At 34.7% G+C, this 24,300-nt stretch overlaps 1 protein-coding gene across 1 annotated transcript; it reads left to right on the forward strand.

Annotated features, from left to right (window-relative positions):
• The first annotated feature begins 4,146 nt into the window (after positions 1–4,146).
• Positions 4,147–8,393, forward strand: LOC133316496 (auxin response factor 18-like). Its single transcript, XM_061518253.1, has 5 exons — positions 4,147–4,393; positions 4,485–5,021; positions 5,161–6,294; positions 6,912–7,831; positions 7,919–8,393. Exons 3-5 carry the CDS (start codon positions 5,176–5,178, stop codon positions 7,986–7,988), a joined length of 2,109 nt encoding a protein of 702 aa, XP_061374237.1. The 5' UTR covers positions 4,147–4,393; positions 4,485–5,021; positions 5,161–5,175; the 3' UTR covers positions 7,989–8,393.
• Positions 8,394–24,300: the final 15,907 nt, after the last annotated feature.

A 24,300-nucleotide genomic window follows, 5' to 3' on the forward strand; every position in this document is an offset into this window, starting at 1 on the left:
TTCATATAGATAGCTTCTATAGGTGGCAATTTAGACAAAACAGACTTTAGCCTAAATTGAGCACCTAATGGCACATTTACACGTTTTAAAATATGCATAGAAAAGAGTTTCACTACCTTCATAACATCTTGATATTAGGGGAGTAATAAGGTTTTACTCTTCCTATCTCTAGTAATATGCATACTAAGAATCCGCTTGGTAGGTCCTAAAAATTTCTTATCAAATTCTTTTCTAAGCATATCCTTGAGTTTGTTAATCTCAATTAAGTCTTTTAAAGCTATAAGCATGTCATCAACATATATTAATAAGTACACAGAACAATCATTTTCAGCAAGCTTGTAATAAACACAACGATCATAATTGCACTTAACATAACCATGAGACATGACATACTCATCAAATCTCATATACCATTGTCTAGAATCCTGCTTGAGTTTATATGAGTATCTTTGCAGCAAACACACCTTATTTTCAGAGCCTCTCTTTATGAAGCCTTCAAGCTACTCCATAAAGAACTGCTCATCCACCATACTATGTAAAAATGTTATTTTTACATAAAGTTGCTCAAGTTCTAAGTCTAATATAGCAACTATAGACAAAATGAGCCTAATTGATGTATGCTTATCAATAGGAGAACATATTTCATCATAATCAACACCCTATACCTCTGAGTAGCCCTTTGCTATAACTCTTTCTTTTTACATTGCTTCCTCAACACCAGGGATTTTAGGTTTCTTTTTAAAAACCCATTTGCAGCCTATGATTCTCCGTAAATGTTCAAACCAAGTGGTTTGAACCGATCCCACACCTGTCACCCAGTCACCTAATACTGATGTTCGTGGTTTGTATTGAATCGATTTAGGAAGAAAAAATTATTCGACTCAATTCCTTCAGTTTGATCATGTAATCATTTATTTGGTTTGAATTTTTTTCAAATCCAATCGAATTTTATTCGATTTGAAATGAATTGGATCGGTTTTCATTTTTTGAAAAGTTTAAAATTTGTATGATAATTATTACGCATATAACATATTTTTTATATGCATTGACTTTATAAAGTTTGTATAATAATTACTATGCAATCTAGAAGTATCAGTATACGATAATCTAATTTTCATACAATATAACAAAAAGTTGAAACTAGGTAAACTCGGTAAACTCGGTTTCAAGTATTTATCACCTGTTGGATAAAAAGGAAAATTAAACAATAACAAAGTAAGGAAATTAATCTCAATTACTAATACAGAGAGATCTTAAAATAGTTTTTATTTCAGTAGTATCACATTCACGTGAAAATTGTAAAACTAAATATTTAAAAACAAATGCTATATTTATGTAGCAAATAATTCATACTTTTGTAGTATCCTACAATGTTAATAAAACCGGATCGACCCGGGAACCGGTCATATAACCAGTCCGGTTGAAGTAACAGACCGGCCATGTATTAGAACCGGTGCGACCTGGAAGGTTTTTATGAAAACCGAGTACCTGGTCGGTTAACCGGTGACCCGACTCTATCCAAAAAAAAAAAATTCCAAATTTTTTTTTCAAAAAAAATCATAATGGATATATTTGAATATTTTTTTGCTTATTGACTTACATAAGTTATGTACATATAACACTTATATTATCTCAATTATGCATTATACAGAAAATTTTGATTTGATTTATAGTTAGAGATGTCGTTTACTGAACCTGAAGCCCCGTATCACGATCATTATATTTTTGTTTGATCTTTTATTGGATAATAATATGTGATTTATTATATTAAAATATTTGAAATTTTTATCATTTTTTTAGATATCTGAGTATGTTTATAATTTTTTAATATAAATTATAAAATTGCATATAATTACCGGGTCATGTGGTTGAACCAGTGACCTATGATGCACCGACACCGACACGGGACACGGGACATGACACGACACGAAACGTCGACACGTTAATTCTAAAAAATGTCATATTTAGACACGTTGGGACACATTTTGATATTAAATAAAAATTTTAATATATATAATATAATTTTTATTTAATACAAGAGTAAATACTTTTTTTGGTCCTTAGCAAAAAATTCGGTCCTCACTTTAGTCTCTTGCAAAAAAAAATTAGTCGTCTATCCCTATGAAATTCAAAGTGGACCCATTTTAGTCCTTTTGAGGGACTAATCTGGGTCTTTTTTGAATTTGTGAGGGATCATGATTTCAACTAAATGGGTCCACTTTGAATTTCTTAGGGATCTCAAGACTATTTTTTTTGTAAGGGACTAAAGTGAAGACCGTATTTTTTGTTAAGGACTTAAAAGGGTATTTACTCTTAATACATATAACAGTCCATAATAAGTCATATAACCAATCAAATATTCAAATTTCATAACATAAATATAAACAAAAATAATTTTTCGTACTATATTAATTTTTCATGTCAAATTTCATAACAAAAAAATTGATTTATATTGTTTTTATATTTAGTTAATAAAATAAAATTAAGACTAAAAAAAAACATGTCAGATGCGTGTCTGAACGTTGACCGCGTGTCGGAAAAAGTTGAGTGCGTGTCGGAAAAACGTGGTGGAACGTGTCGAAGAGTTGACCGTGTGTGCCAAAATGTTGACAGCGTGTCTGAACGTGTCGGTGTCCGACACACAAATTTTTTAAAAAGTCGCGTGTCCGTGCTTCTTAGTCAGTGACCCACTTGTTAAACCAGTGACCTAGTACCTCGATCGAGTCAATGATCGGATCGATTTTAATAACATTGGTATCCTATCCAAAAGTTAAATTACAATGATGGTAGTAACATAAACTTGCTAAAATGTATCAATAAATTTTCTTGAGTTTAGCTAATAGGTTAATGAATCTTGGGTTTAGAATTTGTTGGAGTGTGATTGAGGAATAGACCAAAGTAGGTATAAGGGATTAATATATTAAATCGGTTTAGATTGTATTGGTTTTCACCAACTAAACCAATCTAATTAAAATTTGCAGGTTTTTTTCTCGAATTTTTGGTTCGATCACCATAGTTTGAATCAGTTTGAATCGGTTGATGAATATCCCTACCAAGATATAGTTAAACTCTCTTGAACTCAATTTTACTACGGTTCAATTTCAATTTCAATTAAGTTACCTCAACAAATTATTAAATATAATATTTTAAACTATCAAAATATTAAATGTTTTTTATTCAAATAATTGAGAAAGTATTGAGCTGATTTTTAAAGAAGATAGAACATGCCTAGATCACAATTAAAAAGGCACATTTTCCCATTTATTAATCACCGCACTTTATTTAATAACATATTTGTTATATTACCAGAAAATGGCTATCATAAATCGTTTTTCTATTGTTTGATTCATTTTTATTAAACGTCTTCATTATAATAAAAAAGATAAGATTGTGTATAAGAATTGTTCTTATTTTTTATTTTATTAATCAAGGTTTAATGGGATATGGTGATTTTTATTATAATAGTAAAATTATTATATCATTTTTATTTTATTTTTTGTTTCAAATATATTATTTGATTTATTTATTTTTCATTATTTTTATTTTTTAAAATAAAAATAATGAGACATTTTTAAAATTATTAATAGAACTATAAACTAAAATTAAAAATAGGAGACGATCTAACTATCCTTAAATCTTGTAAGAAAAAACATTTAATTTTATAGCAATTTTTTTTTTTAATAAAAAACCTGTCATCTGAAAATAATATTATAAAACAAACCACACAACTCAGCATCCTTGACATATCTTTGTTGTTTTGCTGGCTTCTAAAGATACGGTGTTTACTTCTTCAGATCCGACGAAAAAGGTAAGAAGAAACCTACAAGGATCAAGTTAAACGCTTTTTTATTTATTTATTTTTACTTTTTTCTTTTCAAATGAAAATTAATAAGAAAAAAAATATATATGAAAAGGTGACAATAGAAACAATTGAATTGAATTGAATTAAATAAAATGAAAAGAAAGCAAAGAGTCCCACAGTATTATTACTAAGTCCACCACCACCACCCTTTTGATATTTGTTGTTAAAGAAAACCCCTTTATATGTTTTTTTGTGTGTGTGTTAGTTTCTTGTGTGTTGTGTCATTGTGCGTGTGTACTTTTGGAGTGTTGCATAGCATTGCATCATCTTTAGAACCAAAAAACAAAAGCCCCCCTCTGCTCTGCAAGAGTGTGGGTCTGTTCTTGCCTGTGTCTTTGGCCTTTTATCTCTGCTTCCATGTCGGCCATACACTTCATCATCTCATGGTTTTGAATATTTGAACACTAAAGATTCAGCTTTTGTAAAATTCTGTTTTTTTTTTTCTTCTTCTTCTTCTTCTTTTTTGGCGGGTCTTTGTTGGCTGAGAATTTTGGAGCTTGGAGGAGATCTTGTTGCAGATATTCTTGTGTAGTCAGTTACAGATTTTCCTTTTCTTGTGTTTTGGTTCTATCCTCTTTCATCCTTTTTATTTATTTTTTATTTATTTATTTACCTGAGACAGGACAGTGACTGAGACTGTTGTGGAACTGGATCTTGAACTGTGTCATGTTTTTGCCATCATTCAATTGCAACCTTATCACTGTCTCTCCAACTCTCCCTTCAAATTCTCTGTTTGAACCATCCTCTATAAACAGAAAAGGAAAACAAAAAACTTGGTGGGGTTGAACTATTATTTTGGAAAAAAATAAAAATAAAATTGGTCCTCTTGCTTCCATGAAAGCTTCCCTTTGACATCTCCAATTGTCCAAGACATTAGGGTTTGTTTGAGTGTCAAAGTTTTGGAGACAAAGCAGTTAATTGACAGCAAAGAAAAAGAAAAAAAGGAAAAAAGGAAAAAATGGAAGCTTCTCAAGTCTGAATTGGTCAGTCAGCAAAAATTGGGACTCGAAGAAACTGTGGACGACTGGGATTCTTTTCTCAGTGGAAGAAATAATTTGCAACCACTTTGTGTGTGAGGTTTCTCTGAAATTGTTGTGTACACGTGGCACATAATTTTCTTCTGGTTTCAGCTTTGCTGTGATCATATATGCTTTTTCAGGTAAGAAAGATGTTTTAATTCATGGAAGATAAAAAAGAGAGAATGTTTTGTGTTTTTTTTTTTGCTGCACCCCATCATTCTTAGTCATCAATACTATGCTTAATTTGGGAAACTTATACGGTTGAAGCAATTTTTGCAGTGAAAGTTGTCTGAGATGATTACATTTATGGATTCAAAGGAGAAATCAAAAGAGGAGGAAAGGTGTTTGGATCCTCAGCTATGGCATGCCTGTGCAGGTGGGATGGTGCAGATGCCAGTTGTGAATAGTAAGGTATATTACTTCCCTCAGGGCCATGCTGAACATGCATGTGGACCTGTTAACTTCAGGAATTGCCCCAAGGTTCCGCCTATGGTTCCGTGCAGAGTGGCAGCTATCAAATACATGGCTGATCCTGAAACAGATGAGGTTTATGCTAAACTAAGGCTTGTCCCTTTGAGTAGCAATGATGTTGATTATGACCAAGATGTTGTTGGGGGCATCAATGGGTCTGAAACTCAGGACAAGCCTGCTTCATTTGCAAAAACCTTGACACAATCGGATGCAAACAATGGTGGAGGGTTTTCTGTTCCTAGATATTGTGCTGAGACAATTTTTCCTCGTTTGGACTATTCAGCAGACCCTCCTGTCCAAAACATCCTTGCAAAGGATGTTCATGGTGAAACATGGAAATTCAGGCACATTTATAGGGGCACGCCAAGGCGGCATCTGTTGACTACTGGGTGGAGTACTTTTGTCAATCACAAGAAGCTTATTGCTGGGGACTCAATTGTGTTTTTGAGAGCAGATAATGGGGATCTTTGTGTTGGAATTCGGCGAGCGAAAAAGGGTGTTCATGATGGATCTGAGGCTTCCTCAGGGTGGAATCCTGCAGGAGGAAATTGTCAAGTTCCTTATGGTGGATTTTCAGCATTTTTGAGGGAGGATGATGACAGAATCATGAGAAATGGTAACGGGAATGGATTGAACCCATGTGCGAATATGATGGGCAAGGCAAAAGTGAGGCCAGAAGCAGTTATTGAAGCTGCAAATCTTGCTGCCAATAAGCAACCTTTTGAGGTTGTTTACTACCCTCGGGCAAGTACTCCAGAGTTTTGTGTGAAGGACTCGTTGGTTGAAGCAGCACTGCAGATTAGGTGGTGTGCTGGAATAAGGTTCAAGATGGCCTTTGAAACTGAGGATTCCTCGCGGATAAGTTGGTTTATGGGAACCATATCTTCAGTTCAAGTTGCTGATCCCCTTGGCTGGCCTAACTCACCTTGGAGGCTTCTTCAGGTAACATCATATTTATTACACTTGATGCCTTTGAACTACAACAGAACATTACATCGTAGTGAAATATGGTGAATTCTGCTTTAAACCTGGCTGTCCCTTTAATTTCCCCCACAATATTGTATTCTTGCTAATTTATTATTTGAATTTAGCCTGAAATGCCTTATCATCAATAATATGCTCAGCTATTAAGGGAATTTGGTAGAAATGTTATGGTGACATTCATTTTGTATCCTTTGCGCTTTGCATTATGGATACATGTAGAGTTGCTAGTTGATGTTAAAATATGTTGGTACATATGCACTTAGAAATATTAGAATTCAGAAAGTATTAAAAGTTCCAGTTGCTTATTGCAAATTAAATTTTCTTCTGGAGAATTCGATTATTAATGAACTTTATGATGTTGTTTGTACATTCACTTAAGAATGCGCATCTGTTTTATAACTAAATGGCTTCATGCGTTTTTAACACAAGTAACAACAGGTTGTATGACTCTCTTTGATAATAATGTTAAGTATTGTCGGATCCTCCGAACAGCACTTGCCTTAGAAATGCATTGAAGCTGTTTATTTCGCTATTCTGTGTCAACTCTGAATAATTTGCTGAAATTACATTTGTAGGTTACATGGGATGAGCCAGATTTACTTCAAAACGTGAGAAGGGTGAGCCCTTGGTTGGTTGAATTGGTATCAAACATGCCAGCCATCCATCTTTCCCCTTTCTCACCACCGCGGAAGAAATTGAGATTGCCACAATACCCAGATTTCCCCCTTGATGGCCAGATTCCTCTGCCAACATTTCCCAACAACCTTCTAGGTCCCAGCAACCCATTCGGTTATCTATCCGAAAGTACTCCTGCTGGCATGCAGGGAGCCAGGCATGCTCATTATGGTATATCTTTATCAGATCTCCACGTCAATAAAGTGAATTCAGGTCTATTTCCGGCCGGTTTCCCGCCTCTTGATCACACTGCTACACCAATGAGGGTCTCAAATAACCTAATATTTCAAAAGCCCAGCATGAGTGAGAATGTCTCTTGCTTACAATCCATGACAAATTCTACTCAGTCTTCAAAGAAACTGGATGATGGGAAGAAACCCCAGCTTGTGCTTTTTGGCCAAAAAATTCTCACTGAGCAGCAGATATCATCTTTGAGCAGCTCTGGTGATACACATTCCCCAGTTCTTACTGGAAATTGTTCATCAGATGGAAATGCTGACAAAGTGACTAATTTTTCTGATGGTTCCGGATCTGCTTTTCATCAGCAAGGCCTACACGAGCGCGCCTCTTGTGAGAGGTTTCAGTGGTATAGGGATAATCGCCAAGAATCTGAAGCCCGTTTGGAGATGGGTCACTGTAAAGTTTTTATGGAATCAGAAGATATAGGTCGGACTATGGACCTCTCTTTGCTTGGATCTTATGATGAACTGTACAAAAAGCTGACAGACATGTTTGGCATAGAAAAATCTGAGATGCTAAGTCATGTGGTTTACCGCGATATAACTGGAGCAGTCAAACACATTGGAGATCAACCATTCAGGTAGGAATCACAATCTCTACCCTCTTGAATTGCAAAATGCAGTCCATGCTAGAGCTTGACATGTTTATCCATTTGATGCTGTTGCAGCAACTTCACAAGAACAGCGAGGAGGTTGACTATTCTAATGGATTCCAGCAGTGACAATGTAGGAGTGTAATGGAGGAAAATAAACCATTCTTTCAATTGTACAGCTGGTTCATGAAATCCTCAATTCTCATTCTGACCCTTTACCCTTTTCTTGAGCAATGGAAGGAGGCAATCTGATCTAATTTTTGAATATGAAACTCTCCAGAAACGTTTCTCTTCTATCTCAAGGGGGATATTTGGAATTTTTATTTGAGTTGATCATAACTTTTGTTTTTCCTTCTCGTTTTTGATTTTTAACCTTGCCTACTTGAGTTCTCATTTTCAATTTTGTTGGAGGAAAAAGGTGGAGGAGGTTGAGAAGGCGTAGAGATCCTATAAATATGATTGGTTTGTTTGTAGCAAAAAGAAAAAAACAAGGGGTATTCAAGTTGGTGCGTATAATTGGCTTTTGTATTTACCTTTTCTGTGATTGTACCATTGGCTTCTTGTTGTGTTCTTATACATATAATTTATTTGCAATCACAGCTTAATCTTGCATCAAATGCAATTCTAAGGCCAAAAATGTATGTACCATCACTCATAAAGTTTAGTATATGTCAACAAAATTAATGGAATGGGGTCTTTGTTTTATTTTGGTTGGTATGAAATTGGTGCATGGTTGGATCATTCTTTGTGTGACACTAGCAACGAGGTAGGAAAATATGAACACGTTTCCATTCTAGAGACATGTTATGTTTGTGGATGCACCACTAATCTTCCCAATTAAATCTTTTCTTGCTTGACCCGGAAAATTGAACAGGAGAGAAGAAAAAGTTAAAGAAAAAGTTAAAGAAAAAGAAGAAAAAAAAAAGATTAAGTAGGTTGAAGTTCCAATCCTGGGATAGAAACATGAGTTGACTTAATGAGCAGTTAAGTATCAGATGTTTCACACGGCAAGAGATTCGCACAGATCATGAGCCATGATTTCAAGCAAGTAATAAGGTGCCACATGGAAGACAAAGGCATGATGAAATGATACAAGAAGGAAGACATCACAAACATGGTTCCAAAACGTGGAAAATTTCCTCACCCTGGAAAATTCAACCAAACATAGGTCCCTTGCTGATGCCGCAAAGTGAGGTGTAATTAATAGTTGTAGTGATTAATGTAACAATTATATAATAAAGTTATGGTTTATCGGGATTGCAAAAACAGAGTTGTCAAACACAAAGTCAATAATGTGTTAGATTCGGAGCGTGACACACATAAAAAATAATGTTAAACAAGAAACAACATTATAGTAACAAGAAAGTAAGAGCTGTAAAGCAGAAGAGGACACATTGCTATTTGACTATACACTAAAAAACAATCAATAGTATTAACCGGTCACACGTGAGAACGTGGGGCCATGGTAAAGTAAAGGTTAGGGAAAAGGAATAATAAGTTCACGTGTGGATGATGTCATCGACGGAGGGTTTACGCATGCGTTGCGGCGTGTTGGCGACCGAGCTGTTTTTTGTTGCCCCTGCCTCATCGGTTTTTTAAGCTTTGACTACGCTAAAATCCACTATGTTTTGGTTTAAAATCCACTATGTTAATAGCGGATGATGTTAATTCAGTTCGTGTCAGTAAATTAAGGATGTGGAAGTGAGAGCGATCTTTTTAGTAACGTTGTTAAAATCAAGATCTTAAATAAAATCGAAAGAAGATTAAAAAAATCATAAAATATAAAATTGTAATGTAAAAAAATTGTTAAAACGTAAAAGCGTTTGGAATATTAATAAAATCGTTTTGGTGAAAAAAATCGTAAAAACGTAAAATCGTAGTAATAAATCGAGATTTTAATAACAATGCTTTTTAGTATTATTTTGAGAAAAGTTTAGAGTTTTAATACAAAACCCATCTGAATTGGATTAATCGCGAAGCGATCGACCGATTGAAATATTACAAAAAAAAATTCACTTTATTAATTATGTTAATCATTAAATATATGGATTAACATTTAAAGTTATCTTGTCATTTTAGGATTTGAGAAAAAAATATAGAATATTTTAATAAAATTTATAATATAAAAAGAAAACATATCTTGTATTTTTTTCTAAATTTCAAAACAATATTATTTTGAATTATAAAAAATTATTTTATTTCTTGTAATAAGAAAAATTATTAACTCCTTACATTATATATTAAAATATTGTATTTTAGATCACTATGATTATATAAAGAGATAGTGTAAGTGCATACAAACATACTATATACATATATATAGAGTGACATGTGATGACATGAGAGAAAAGGTTATCATTGCTAGACTGTTATAAGTTGCTTCATCAAATTATAATTAAAAGATTTAAAATGCACTTGTATTCTTTTATTAGAATAATATTTATGCAGTTAATGTATATACTGCTTTTGGGCAACCCTCCCAACAACTAAGAGATCCATTCGAAGAACATGGGGACTAGTTGAAGTAATGAGCCTCCCAATATTGGGAGGCTCCTTACTTCAATTAAGATAATAAAAAATCATTTCATCTTTTTAGTTGGATGTATTTATTTTCAAAACGATATCGTTTTAGGATTGAAAAATTAAATAATTATAATTATAAAGACTATAATAACATTAAAATAAATTAAAATTACAAAAATATCATGATTTTTACCTAAAATAACATTATATTAAATTTATTACAAATAACTTATCTGCAGTAGCTACAGAAAAAATAATCATTCTTTTATCTCCTAGAACTATCATACACAAAAATAAATGTTTTTTTTTTGTTTTGGAAAACAACAAAAATAAATGTTAAATGCACATACAGAGAGAAATCACATAAGCGAGACATATGGTTTAATACAATAATAATAATAATAATAATAATAATAATAATAATAACAATAATAATAATGAGAGAGAGAGAGATGAAAGAATTAATGGCGAAAATTAAATCTCTGGATGCCACTGACACAAAAAACAACATGAAGTGGTACCTCTTTTTCATTTTTATAAGCATGTCCTATCTGATTAGACTATCCATTATTACACTTCATGGTTGCTCATAAGATTTTATTTTATGTATAGGGAAGGAATTGAGGAATAATTTCTAGGCCTTTTATTTTTTATTTTTTGGAAAAATGTTCACTGTTCTATATATTTTCTTAATTTTATTTAGATCTTCACTAGCTAGAAACATTTAAAAAAAGGATGTGCGGAAACATGTACAACAACTTTTTACCGTCGTATTTATTGATCATCACATGGCACAAGGTCTTTTGATGAGTGTCGAAATGTTGTTGCTAAAAATTCCGTTGAACCAAACCAAAAATTTCATGTACAACTCTGCCACTTAGAAGACAGAATCCGAAACACGAAGATCCCTATAAATGTTCAGATCTTGAGTTGGATCATATGACTTGAAACCGTACGTATTACTAACGAAATCTCTTTGTTGGCTTAGTTATATATATGACATAACATAGGACACCAAATCTATATCTGCGTTATATAACTCATGGCTTAATTATGATGATTTAGATTTTCTATTGTTTTAAGCACTTAGCTAGGTGCATTTTAGATTGTTTTTAAAAAATTGGTCATGATTCATTGAGGGGGAAAATTACATTTTCCCTTCAAAACTATGTTATTAATTTACTCACAAAACTAAAATACCAAAATTTATTTATCGCTTATTCTTTTAAGCTTTCAAAGCACGAAATGGACAACAACAAAAAAAGAGGGCACTTTTGGAGTTCCCATGTAATATTAAGATATTTATGTTATGAAATTTCTTGCTTTCAAATCCACACCCCAATATTAATTGGGAGAAAAGCAATATATATATAGATGAATGGTCAAAGTTGAGTAAGAAAGAGAGAGGAAAGGGTGAAGGGGAGAGGTGACAAGAACCGTTTCCGAAGCATTATTATTGCTTTAAATTACGATTGCTTTGTTTTCAGGACCCATTTCCCACCAAATATGGCATGGTTTCTATCAAGAACATTAAACAAGAAGACACATGAATAAATGAGACATTATGGGGTGTCTTTGCCTGGTTAATACCTGAACATGGCTTTGCGATTTCGTCAAGGAAACGTCAACTTCGAAATGGAAGAGAGAAAGAGAAAACATTAAAAGGAAAAGGGTGGGTCCTGTTCTTTAGTTGTTTTGATAGATCCAGCAACCTCTCTCTCTCTCTCAATTTCAAAATTTCTTCCCATTATCTTTACTTTAATTTTCATTTTTGTCACATAACTATATTTTATTATATTTATCTTTCAACTTGTCTCAAAATTCCTAACTTCATTAAAAATGATAATAAAAATCCTTATCTCAGTAAATTTTATTAATAATTTTAAGGGACAAGTTATATTTACAAATTTTTTTGTTTACAAACTCTTACAAACTACACTATGTAAGATCGGTCCTACATTAATCACACAATGTATGACCGGTCATACATTAGTGTAATTGCAAAAAAAAGTTTGTAAACAGATTCTGTCCCTAATTTTAATGGTGTTAGTGGTTAAGATAAATTAATTTATTGAAATTTGCAATAAACAAGTTGTTGAACGAAATATAATTTTATGAAACAACTCTTCTAGCCTTTGCAGATGATCTCATGATTTTCATGGAGGCCAATGAGGAGCAGTTGGATGTATTACTGAAGTGCTTATGTTTGTTTGAAGAAATTTCTGGACAAAAACTTAGTGTAGATAAAATAACTATTTTCTTTTCCAGAAATATGTGGTGGCTAATAGGATATCTAGCTCAACGCAGTGATTTTAGAAGAGTTAAAAATATGGGTCGTTATTTGGGATCTATGATGAAGCATGGGAGAGCAATTAGAGACTTGTATGAGAGTATTGTAGACAAAGTAAGGTCTAAACTTAATTCTTAGCAGTAACAGTGTTTATCGCAGGCAGGTCGTATCACTTTGGCTCAATCGGTAATGACAGCAATTCCTTTTTTTCAAATGCAAAGCTGTAAAATTCCTCATGCAATTTGTTTAGAAATTGAAAAAATCCAGAGAGGCTTCATTTGGGGAGATGGTGAGAATAGTAGGAAGTATCATGACATCAGTTGGGATTGTATTTCGCATCCTAAGTGTTGTGGTAGGTTGGGGATGAAGAGACTGAAATTAATGAATGATGCTTTTATTGCTAAGAGAGCTTGGAGTTATCACGTTGGATCTAATCGGCTTTGGGTTAAAGTGCTGCATGCTAAATATGAAGCAAGGAGTACCCGGAATGACCCTTTTGCAGTGAATAACAGTGATTCAAATTTTTGGAAAAACAGTGATTCAAACCTAGATGAGACAACATAGAAGGTTCTTGGAGATGGAAGGGAAATTAATTTTTGGCAGCATAGAAGGTTAACGTCTCAATCATCTCTGCAAGAAGTTGCATCTAATTGGGATCAAATATAGATACAAACAGGAAGGTGGCTGATATGATAACAGTGGAAGGGGAGTGAGACTATGTGGAGTTAAAGCACTGGCTTCCAGAAAATATAGTTAATGTATTTAGGAATACTTTGCCTCCGAATAGTCTTGATGGCACTGACAGGAAGATGTGGGATCTTTTGGGTGAAAGTCTGGTATCTGTAAAGGCTCTTTATAATACTCTTAGTGAGCTGAGAGGTGTGGGGGAAAATGAATAAAAAATTTGGAAAAATATCTCGAGATGGAAGGGGCCACAGAAAGTTAAAATTTTTATGTGGAAAGTGGTTCGTCATGGATTATTAACTATGAATAAAGTTTCCCAATGGTCTGGGGGAATAATATGTGCCCCATTTGTAACTCTGACCATGAGACAATGTTGCATGCTTTGAGGGACTGTTTGGAGACGAAACAGCTTTGGTTAAGTCTGGTTCCCATTGATGGAAATATTGATTTTTATCAGCAAGGTTTGGATGAGTGGCTTTCAAAAAATATAGTTGTGGGAACTGATATTTCTTTATTTTTCTTGACTTGCTGGAAAGTGTGGCAATGGAGAAATGAGAAGATGCATGGCACTGGTATCCCTCCTTTCAGGTCAAGAGAGGTTCTTATTCATAAGCTTGTTCATGATGTTGAGATGGCTGTGGGGAAAGGAAATGGGCATTCAGCTGTATGCAGAAAAATGTATGTTGACATTTCTTGGCAATTTCCTTCTTTGGGGTTTATTAAGGTTAACACAGATGGTGTTGCTCGGGAGCTCCTGGCATAGCTGTTTGTGGTGGGGTTATGAGAGATTCTCAAGGGAGATGGCTTGGTGGATTTGCTTATAGAGTTGGGATTTGTAGTTCTTTTAGAGCAGAGTTGTGGGGTGTGCTTTGCGGGCTGGAATTAGCTTGGAATTCTGGTCACCGTAATGTTTTAATTGAAAGTGATTCAACTTGTGTTATCACTGTGCTCACCTCCCAGGGTGCAGCAGCTCGTGAAAGTCAGTTAATTTTTCGGATACGAGCATGGATTCAGAAAGATTGGTCGGTTAGTTTCAACCACACGTTTAGGGAAGGAAATGCTTGTGCGGTTGGATGGCAAATTTTATCTTGGAGCATGATGAGGATGTGCAATATCTTTTTTGTGAAGAACCACCACTTGGCATTCACGTTATTTATCTGGCTGATCTTATTGGAGTGGAAAGACCGCGAGCTCTGGTGATCCAGTAGCTTCTGTTTCTGTTTTAGTGTTCTGTCTTTGTTTTTGTTTTTTGGGCTGGCCTTGTTGGCTATAAAAAAAAAGTAAAATTTAAAAATTAGAAGTATATTTTGTTTTTTTTTTCTAATCCAATAGTTAATCCAAATAAGTTTATTCTATATACTCAACTAGTTCAAACCACTTAAAAAGGTTCCTATAATTTAATCAATGCAAAATAGTTTTGATCTCTATTTATGGTAAAAATATAGTAATTACATGAACCATTTTACATCATAAAGATCTTTTGCATTGTTTAAAAGTTATATACTGTTATGGAATATTTCCATATCCTAACCACCTACCCAAGGATCTCTTAAAGGATAACTACCCAATTATCCCAACAATATAAAACAGTAAGGCTGCTAAGGATATAGTCTTTATCCCAACAGAAAGGAAGTTAAATCCTACTACAACTGGGAGATCTACACAAGCCCAAGAGGTAACCCATATAAATAAGAGGTTAAAGACCTCAGGTACATACTCTGAACTCATTTACTACTTCTGCCCACACTGTGCACACACCCACGTCTCGGCTATAAGCCTATTGCTTGTGCGCAGTGATGGAGATATTGGCTATAAGCCAACCAAGATACCTATCCATAGGATATCTCTGAGCGCATACCCTTGAGGTATCATTATACGGTTTAAAAGACCACGACATAAAAGCCGGGTTTAGATTAAAAGCCCCCGCGAAAGAAGCGGGACTCAAATCAAAAGACCACGGCATAAATAGTCGGGTTCAAATTAAAAAAGCCTCCGCGAAAGAAGCGAGGCTCAAATTAAAAGATCACGGCGTAAAAAGCCGGGATCAAATAAAAAAGCCTCTGTGAAATAAGCGGGGCTCAAATTAAAAGACCACGACATAAAAAGCTGGGTTTAGATTAAAAAGCCCCCACGAAAGAAGCGGGGCTCAAATCAAAAGACCACGGCATAAAAAGTCGAGATCAGATAAAAAAGCCTCCGCGAAAGAAGCGGGGCTATAAATTAAAAGACCACGACATACAAAGTTGGGTTTAGATTAAAAAGCCCTCGTGAAAGAAGCGGGGCTTAAATCAAAAGACCATGGCATAAATAGTCAGGTTCAGATAAAAAAGGCCAACAAAGGGCTTCAAGTTTAAAAGCTCGGCCTCAACCTTGAGCTTCAACTAAGCCCAACAAAGGGCTTTCAAATTATTAGCTCGACCTCGGCCTTGAGCTCAGCCCAACGAAAGGCTTCAAGCTTAAAAGATCGGCCTTAGCCTTGAGCTTCAATTCAGCCCAATGAAGGGCTTCAAGATTAAAGCTCGGCCTCAGCCTTGAGCTTCAACTCAGCCTAAGCCATAGCTTCAGGCTCCGAGATCAAAATGAAGACAGAAAAGGAGAGATGTGATCTTAAGAAAAGTATCACACCCCAATCTGAGATAAAAATGAAGACGGAATTGGAGAGTTGTGATCCTAGCCAAAAGATAGAATTGGAGAGATTGTGATCCTAGAAAAGGATCACACCCCAATTTAAGATAAAAGAAAAATCGAGACGGTATGCGAAGCCAGGCTCAAACAAAATATGGCAAAAAGTCTAGAAAAGCCACGGTACGTTAAGCTGGGCTAAAATCAAAAAGGCAAATATACTGCCTTCAAAAGTGTAGGCAAGGAAAAAGTCAAGTCAATTTAAAGAAAGCTATGGTATAAGAAGCCGAGCTCAAAGTCAAAAAAAGGCAAACACCGCCTCACCACTCAGAGACTTCAAGAGAAAAGAAGCCAATATAAAAAGCTAAACCAAGAAGAGGTAGTTACTCCAGACCCAAGGCAGGATCATAGTACCTCGGTAGGGTCGACCTATCAATCAAACTTAGGCACCCCAGCAGTCCGAGCTTCCGAACTACCGGGCTGGGGGGCAACTGTTAAGGAATATTTCCATATCCTAACCACCTACCCAAGGATCCCTTAAAAGATAACTACCCAATTATCCTAACAATATAAAACAGTAAGGCTGCTAAGGATATAGTCCTTATCCCAACAAAAAGGAAGTTAAATCCTACTACAATTGAGAGATCTACACAAGCCCAAGAGGTAACCCTTATAAATAAGAGGTTAAAGACCTCAGGTACATACTCTGAACTCATTTACTACTTCTGCCCACACTGTGCACACACCCATGTCTCGGTTATAAGCCAACCAAGATACCTATCCGTAGGATATCTTTGAGCGCATACCCTTGAGGTATCATTATACGGTTTAATAGAACCGAACATATACATTGCTTAAAAAATAAAATAAAAATTTCAAACCCTTTTGAGTTATAAGACTAATAAAATTGAAGCTGAACTAAGATTATAATGAGGGCTAAATGAATTATTCAACCAAAAAATTTAATGGTTAAATTACACTTGTAGATTAAAAAAAAAAACAATTACACTTGAAGTCCCTTAAAATTTAGTGACTTCTAATTACTTTTTAGTAGGAAAAATTTTGGCTTGTGCAAATCACATGTTATTCTTAACACACAGCATGAGGAAAGGGTCACCCACTATGCTGACTAGGGTTTGCAGTAAGATAAGCCGAGGGACTTAGAGCGTGTTTGAATTCTCTTTTTCTCAAGCTAGAAATTACTTTTAAGTTAAAGTTAAAAAAGTTTAAAAAAGTTTAAAATTATTTGGTGATTACATAAAAAAATTAGCTTAAAAGTTACTTAAAAACACATTTCAAAAAAAGCCTTTCTATATCTCTCTCTATTTCTATGGTTCTTCATTTCGAAAAAAACATACAATTCAAGAAAAATTGATAAGAGCTTATCTTATGAGCTTTTGTCTTTCGGCTTTTTTATTATAAAAATTAAAAAAGCTTTTCATTATAAGAGTTTTTCTAAAAACTTGTTTGGCGAGAGGAACTAAAAAAAAAGATTCAAAAAAGCACTAAATCTCACTTTTTCGGGATGTCTTTTTTATTTTCTTTCTTTTTTTGGTTTGGGGGTGTTAAAGTACAAGGATTTTTCCCTAATTATGCATATTTTCAAATAATGAAAAAATAAATTGCACATGAAAACTGAAAACGTTTTGAAAACAAAACGCAACCTAAATAATGTAACAGTAATTAATTTTAGTGCATTAGTTTTCTTATGTGACAGATTTTATCTTATACTGTGACAAAACAAAGTGAGTGATCGATTTTTTGACAAAAAAAAAACGGAAGTAGGGCTCAATTTTCGATGTGAGGAGAGTAGGAGAGAACACTCTTATATAGTATAAAAAACAATTTCCGTTAATTTTAACATTCATATACAGCCATATACTTGGACAATAATTTTATTGGCCCAACCTACGAATAAATCTTTGGTACTACTGTTTGTTGCGCCAAAAATTTAGTGCATCTTATCAATAAAAATCTTACATGTCAATTAAAATTCTCTTTCCTCTGCTAAATTTTTTTTCTCTCCTCTGATGTGTAATACTCTCATTAGTGAGATGTATTGAATTTAGGTGCTACAGTAGCACCAAAGATTTATTCTCAACTTAGTTATCTTACTTATTTTGTTGGATTCTTTAATTATTTGATTTTTCAATCCATTTTGACTCATCTAAGATTGTATCCTTGTAAGAGATAGCACAAAGGTTACATCATTTAACAAGAATTTAAGCGGTTCGAATCTCACTTTACAGAATTTTTTTTAATAAGCAATATATAAGTATTAGATCAAGATACGACTTTCACAATTGAGATTTTTTTTTTTTTTTGGTCTTAAGAAAGGTTTAGAAAAAGTAAATGTTATCTAGCTTCAAGATTTATTGTTTCTACCGAGGAATTAAATGTATCAATTTGAATTCATCTATTGTTAAGTTCTAAATATTTATTAAATATCTTAATTTTGTTTGAATAAATTATTAACATGATTTTTAAGACTCAAACTATTTTATGCATATTTATCGTAAGTAAAAAATTACCTTTATTGAAAACAAACTTTTATTAAAAAAAATTAAAACAACTTTAAGTAATAGCTGTGTTTATTAGAATTCCTAACTAAATTCAGTTTAATAAATTAACCTATATAAATCATGAGAAAAGTGTTTATCCTCTGACAAGAGATTAATTTATCTCCTTCAACCAAAAAATGATGTCATTTTGGAATTTAGATTAAAAATAAAAGGTATTTTGTACATTTTATATTACAATGTATATTACTAATTTTATTAAAACATACTTTATTTTTATTCTTTAATCCTAAAATGATGTCATTTTGGAGTTACAGAAAATAATTTTATCTTATGTGACAGGAGAAACATTAATCCGATAAATTATTTTACACGTTAAATATTCTTGGAACACAACTTCGGTGTATTGAATTTTTTGGGGAATGGTAAAAAATTTAAAACAATTTAATTAATAACTTTGTTTCTTAGAACTTCCAACTAAATTAAGTTTAATATATTAACATATATAATTCACCAAAAAAAATTAACGTATATTTTTTATTTCGAGAGTTTTTTCACCCTTATAATCTTGACCACCTCAAATCAATTTAGTGGCTAATCCATAAATTGGTGGAGAAATTAAAATAAATAAATAAATCTCGCCCTGACAAGAGCTCGCTGCATTTTTTCCACTGTTGCTTCTACTTGATAACATTGATCAGTCATTGATGTTGTAATATTTTCAACTGTAGCTCACTTACTATTATAACAGATTTAATAAACAATTTTTAATGCAGGGTTGTAATGCCAATCACAATATTTGTGATAACTTCTTTCAAGGACACGTAGCAAGACTCTTCTTCATTTTAAGAAATCAAAAGAAATTTAGGGTAGAGCTCATCCCTAGCCCCAGCCAATTTTTAATTGAGCTAAGAGCATGTAGAGGCTGGTTACCTAAGCTATGATTATGCTTCTTCCATTCTATTGTTTTTTTTCTTTCTTTGTAGGTCTCTGTCTCTCTTAAATTTTATTTGTTTTCTTAATTAATTCTATTAATGCATGTCACCTTTGTTTCTTCAAATCTTTCTAAACTTTGACCAATTTTTTTGTTTTATTTGTTTAATCAGCAATTTGGTGCCTTCACAAAATGCTAATGGATTTCCATTTCTTTGCCATGGATTTCCAATCTTTAAATGTTTATTTCTTCAAATGCCTTCACAAAATGTTTAATCTTCAAATCTTTCTTAATGAAATTGTAACTTTTGCATCCATTTCTTTGCCATGGATTTCAATCAGTAGAGATCTTAAAACTTATTATGTAAATTGTTTGAACAAAGTTCCATCTGTTTGATCAATATTTTGTATAATACAAGTACTTTGTAAATTTATATTTTTTTTTGTATTATACAAGTACTTATACGAACTTCTGGACCATTGGTGGCTTCTATCATTTTTTTTCCTTAGGTATTATAATATTTTTGGGATCTTTTTTTATTGTTAATCATCTAATCAATTTACATAATGTATGTGTTTATTGCAATGATTTTCATAATTTTTTTTAACATGATTTTCATGACTTTTTCAACAGAGGTGCATCACAACTCCCGCTATCTTGGAGGTGTTTTTACAAAGACTTTCATCCTTAGCTTGAATCAGTATGAAACAAGCTTGCCAATGTTTACAATCAGTTGGTTGGAATTTAAAAAAATTGATAGATCACATTTCCCAGTGCTTTCCCATATTTCTGTTAATTACTCATGAAATTAGATATCATTTTTTTGACAAGCTATAGCTTCTTGATCAACTCCCTAGGTCAAGTGGATTTCTTTTCTTTTGATTTTTTGTCATCGTTTACAAAATTGGAGGTTCAATTATTTATTACGCAAATATTAGGTACTTGTTAGGTTATAATATGTGCATTAACTTATATATTAATCTAGGTAGACATTCACGTGAGTCTAGAAAAAAGAAAAGGCATGGAACCTTAGAACTAAGCAGTAAGCGTTTGCTTGAAGTTGTTTATTTGGTTCCCCATCTATCTTGAAGTGGCATTTTATGATTGCTTTGTTTGGTAGAAAGATTAAAAAAATTTAGCTATGCTTCTCTTTTTCCCATCCTTCACAAGTATGTGCAAAATCAAAAGAAAATCATGGTAGAACTTTACCATTTAGGATGTGGTAGTCCTAGAAAACTAGTTAAAATGCAAAAGGGTGAATGAAGAGTGTTACCATATTGCCCTCTTCTAAGTACACATGTCTACATCTCTAAAATATCAAGGGCTATTTTTGGTATTTCAACACATTTACCCATCATTATTTCACCTTCAACCAAACAAAGACTCACAAAATTCAACTCAATTTCCCTGGTAACATTTTGACCAACCAAATAACTTTTTTTTAACTTTCCTACCAAACTCAATTTCCAACCATTTTCCTAGTAATTACATTTTCCTAGTATTCAAAAAATTTCTCCTCAACCAAACACCCTTAAGAGTCTTGCTTGCCTAGAGAGTGCACCCACTTTGAACTTCCATATGTTCTATATTGAAATTCATCCAAGAGTCAGCGAACAGTCAACACAAATGCCAACTCAACTTTTATAGGATTGCCCTTGTTTTATATCCCCATATTTCTAGTACATCTTTACATGATTAATTCGATTTTCCTCTTCATTAATTATAAATCTAGGTATGAATGGTCACTCACATCCCAATGCATGAAATGTGTTGGGCTTCCTCCTTCAATGCTAAGCCTAAGCCCATTGAGGGGTTTCCTAAAAACCCTAACCCTAGATTCCACCTCCTCTATATATTCATTAGTTGTGGGTGGAGGCTAGGTCAGAAGAATAAGAGAAAAAATTATTTGAGAGATTTGTGAACAAAGTTTTGAGCTTTGTATTTTGAGAGATCTTTAGAGAGAATTTGAGTGAAACATCTCTAGGAAAGTTTGATTATCACCATTGTTGGAGAGGTTGAGTTAACCACCACTTTGGTGAATCTTGATTCTTTGTACCCATTATTTTCATAGTGGATGTTTTAACTGGACTAGGTCCCGTGGGTTTTTACTTCTTCATTGGAGAAGGTTTTTTCACGTTAAAACTGCTTGTGTTCTCTTTCTCTCTCTCCCCTTAATATTTTTATTTTTCCGCTGCGCTGCTCGGTCTGGTGAAGTTCAGGCCGAGGTAAAATTGCTGAGATCCGAGATTCAAGATCTTGTTGATTGACTTCCGCGAAAAGGTTTCTTAGCCGAGTTGAGGGAACCTAGTTCCCAACAGTGGTATCAGAGTCCAGGTTCGACGGGTTCTGAGGGAGACGAGATGGAGACCAGTGGTATAACCCATGATGGAGATATGTTCAAACTGACTGCACACAATTTCACTTATTGGAGACCGATGATGGAAGATCATCTCTACTGCAAAAATTTACGTGAGCGCATTATCCTTGATGAGAGACCAGCAGGCAAAACAGATAAGGAGTGGGAGATCCTGAGTCATAAGGCGGTAGCTACAATCAGGAAATACATAGACAAAAGCATCTTTAAGCATGTGTCCCAGTTCACGAACGCGTACGAGTTATGAACGAAGCTGGAGTCCATGATTCAGAAGAAGACTCCCAGGAATAAAGCACACCTGGTTCGCCGACTTGTGAAGCTGGAATACAAGGACGACGTGAGCATGATTGAACACCTCAACACCTACAAAGGTATTGTTAATTAGCTGCCTAAAGATGAGATGAAAATTGATGACGAGATGCAAATTGAGTAATTCAGCTCCAGAAGAAAAATTGAAGATGGATGTCGTAACTGATAGTCTCCTGAACGAAGAAGCCATGAGAAGAGAATGAGGTATTTCTAGCATGTCTGAGGCCAACGTTGCTGAGAACAGAGGCAAATCCGGATCCCGAGGTTCGTGACAGAAGAGAAAAGTCCAGAAGCTGGTCAAAGCCAAAATATGAGTTGAAGTGCTTCTATTGTGGGAAGACAGGGCATAAGAAGCCAAACTGCTGGACTCTGCAGAATGACGAGAAGAATGACTCTGTGAAGCCGGATCAGATTATTCCCAAGAAGAGGGAACATAAGAGCACCACTGCGGTGGCTGCCAACTCGGATGCCGAGATATTCCTCCTAGGTGAGCATAATTATTTGAATGTTGCATATGATGACTGCACCTGGATTGTTGACTCTGGTGCCTCCTTCCACGTTACTTCACACAAAGGTTTTTTCTCCTCTTACCAAGGTGGTGATTTTGGAGTCGTGAAGATGGGAAATCAAGTGACCAACAAAATTGTTGGTGTCGGTGATGTAACTCTAACCACAGATGTTGGGTGCTGACTTGTGTTGAAATATGTAAGTCATGTTCCTGACATGCGATTGAACCTAATCTCGGTAGGTAAGCTTGACGATGTCGGGTTAGTGAACTACTTCGGTAGTGTTAGATGGAAGCTGACCAAGGAAAATTTGGTTGTTTCCCGAGGTAAGAAGGAAGGGTCGTTGTACGTGATGCAAGGAAAGATCAATGGAGGAGAAGCCAATTTTGTCTGAGATGGAACTAGCTTGGAGCTATGGCACAAGCGCCTCGACCATATGAGTGTGAAAGGGTTTCAAATCCTGAACAAGAAAGGATTACTGACCGTATTGAAAGGCCAAGCATTGGAGAGTTGCACGCACTGCCTAGCTGGAAAGCAGCACCAGGTTTCTTTCGTGAAACCGGATCAACCCAGAAGACGCAGGTATATTCTTGACCTCGTCCATACTGATGTTTGCTCCATGTCAGAGAGATCCCTTGGAGGAGCTCAGTACTTTGTTTCATTCATTGATGACCACTCCCGCAAAGTGTGGGTTTATTTGTTGAAGTCTAAAGACCAGGTACTCCAATCCTTTAAAGAATTCCATGTAATGGTTGAAAGGGAAACTGGCAAGAAATTGAAGGTGGTCCGATCTGACAATGGTGGTGAGTATTGCGGCCCTTTTGATGCATACTGCAGAGCGGCCAGGATCTAACTTGAGAAGACGCCCCCAAGACTCCACAATTGAATGGACTTGCTGAAAGGATGAACATGACTATTGAAGAGAAGGTCTGAAGTATGCTATCCAATGTCAGATTGCTGAAATCATTCTAGGGAGAAGCTGTCAGAATTGTTGTTGACTTGATCAACCTCTCACCATCACGGGCACTTGAAGGAGAAATTCCAGAATAAGTCTGGACAGGTCGGAAAGCGACCTATAATCAATTGTAGGTATTTGGATGCCGAGCTTTCGTGCATATCCCTAAAGATGAAAGGGCTAAACTTCATGCGAAGACTAAAGAATGCATTTATCTTGGTTCGCTGAGATGTGAGTTCGGGTTTTGACTTTGGGATCAAATCAATAAAAAGATAGTGAGAAGCCGAGATGTGATCTTTCATGAAGATGAGACCATTCATGACATCTCGAGGCCCAAAGTCCGGGTTGCTGTCAGATGTGAAGAATCCATCCCTCCTGTCCGAGCTGAAGCAGGGGCAGAAACAAGAAAATGATGACCAGCAACAAGCTGATGATGAGGTCCGAGTTGATGATGAGATCTGGGATGAGAATGATGAACCGGGTTCTCAAGCTGAAGAATAGTCGAGATATCCAACTTGAGAAAGAGGACCCTCTACAAGATACCCATCTGATGAATACACCGTTGTTGCTGAAGACGGTGAGCCTCAGAGTTATGATGAGGTTGTGACGAGCTCATAGAAAGAAGAATGGGAAAAGGCAATGCAAGACGAGATGAAGTCTCTGCACAAAAATCAGATGACCAAGTTTCCTGAAGGAAGACGAGCTTTGAATAATAAATGGGTCTACAAGATTAAGAATGAA

This window comes from Gastrolobium bilobum, unplaced genomic scaffold (genome assembly GCF_033153095.1).
Source record: "Gastrolobium bilobum isolate Gb01-03AN ecotype WA unplaced genomic scaffold, APGP_CSIRO_Gbil_v1 utg8685, whole genome shotgun sequence".
Taxonomy (NCBI): domain Eukaryota; kingdom Viridiplantae; phylum Streptophyta; class Magnoliopsida; order Fabales; family Fabaceae; genus Gastrolobium; species Gastrolobium bilobum.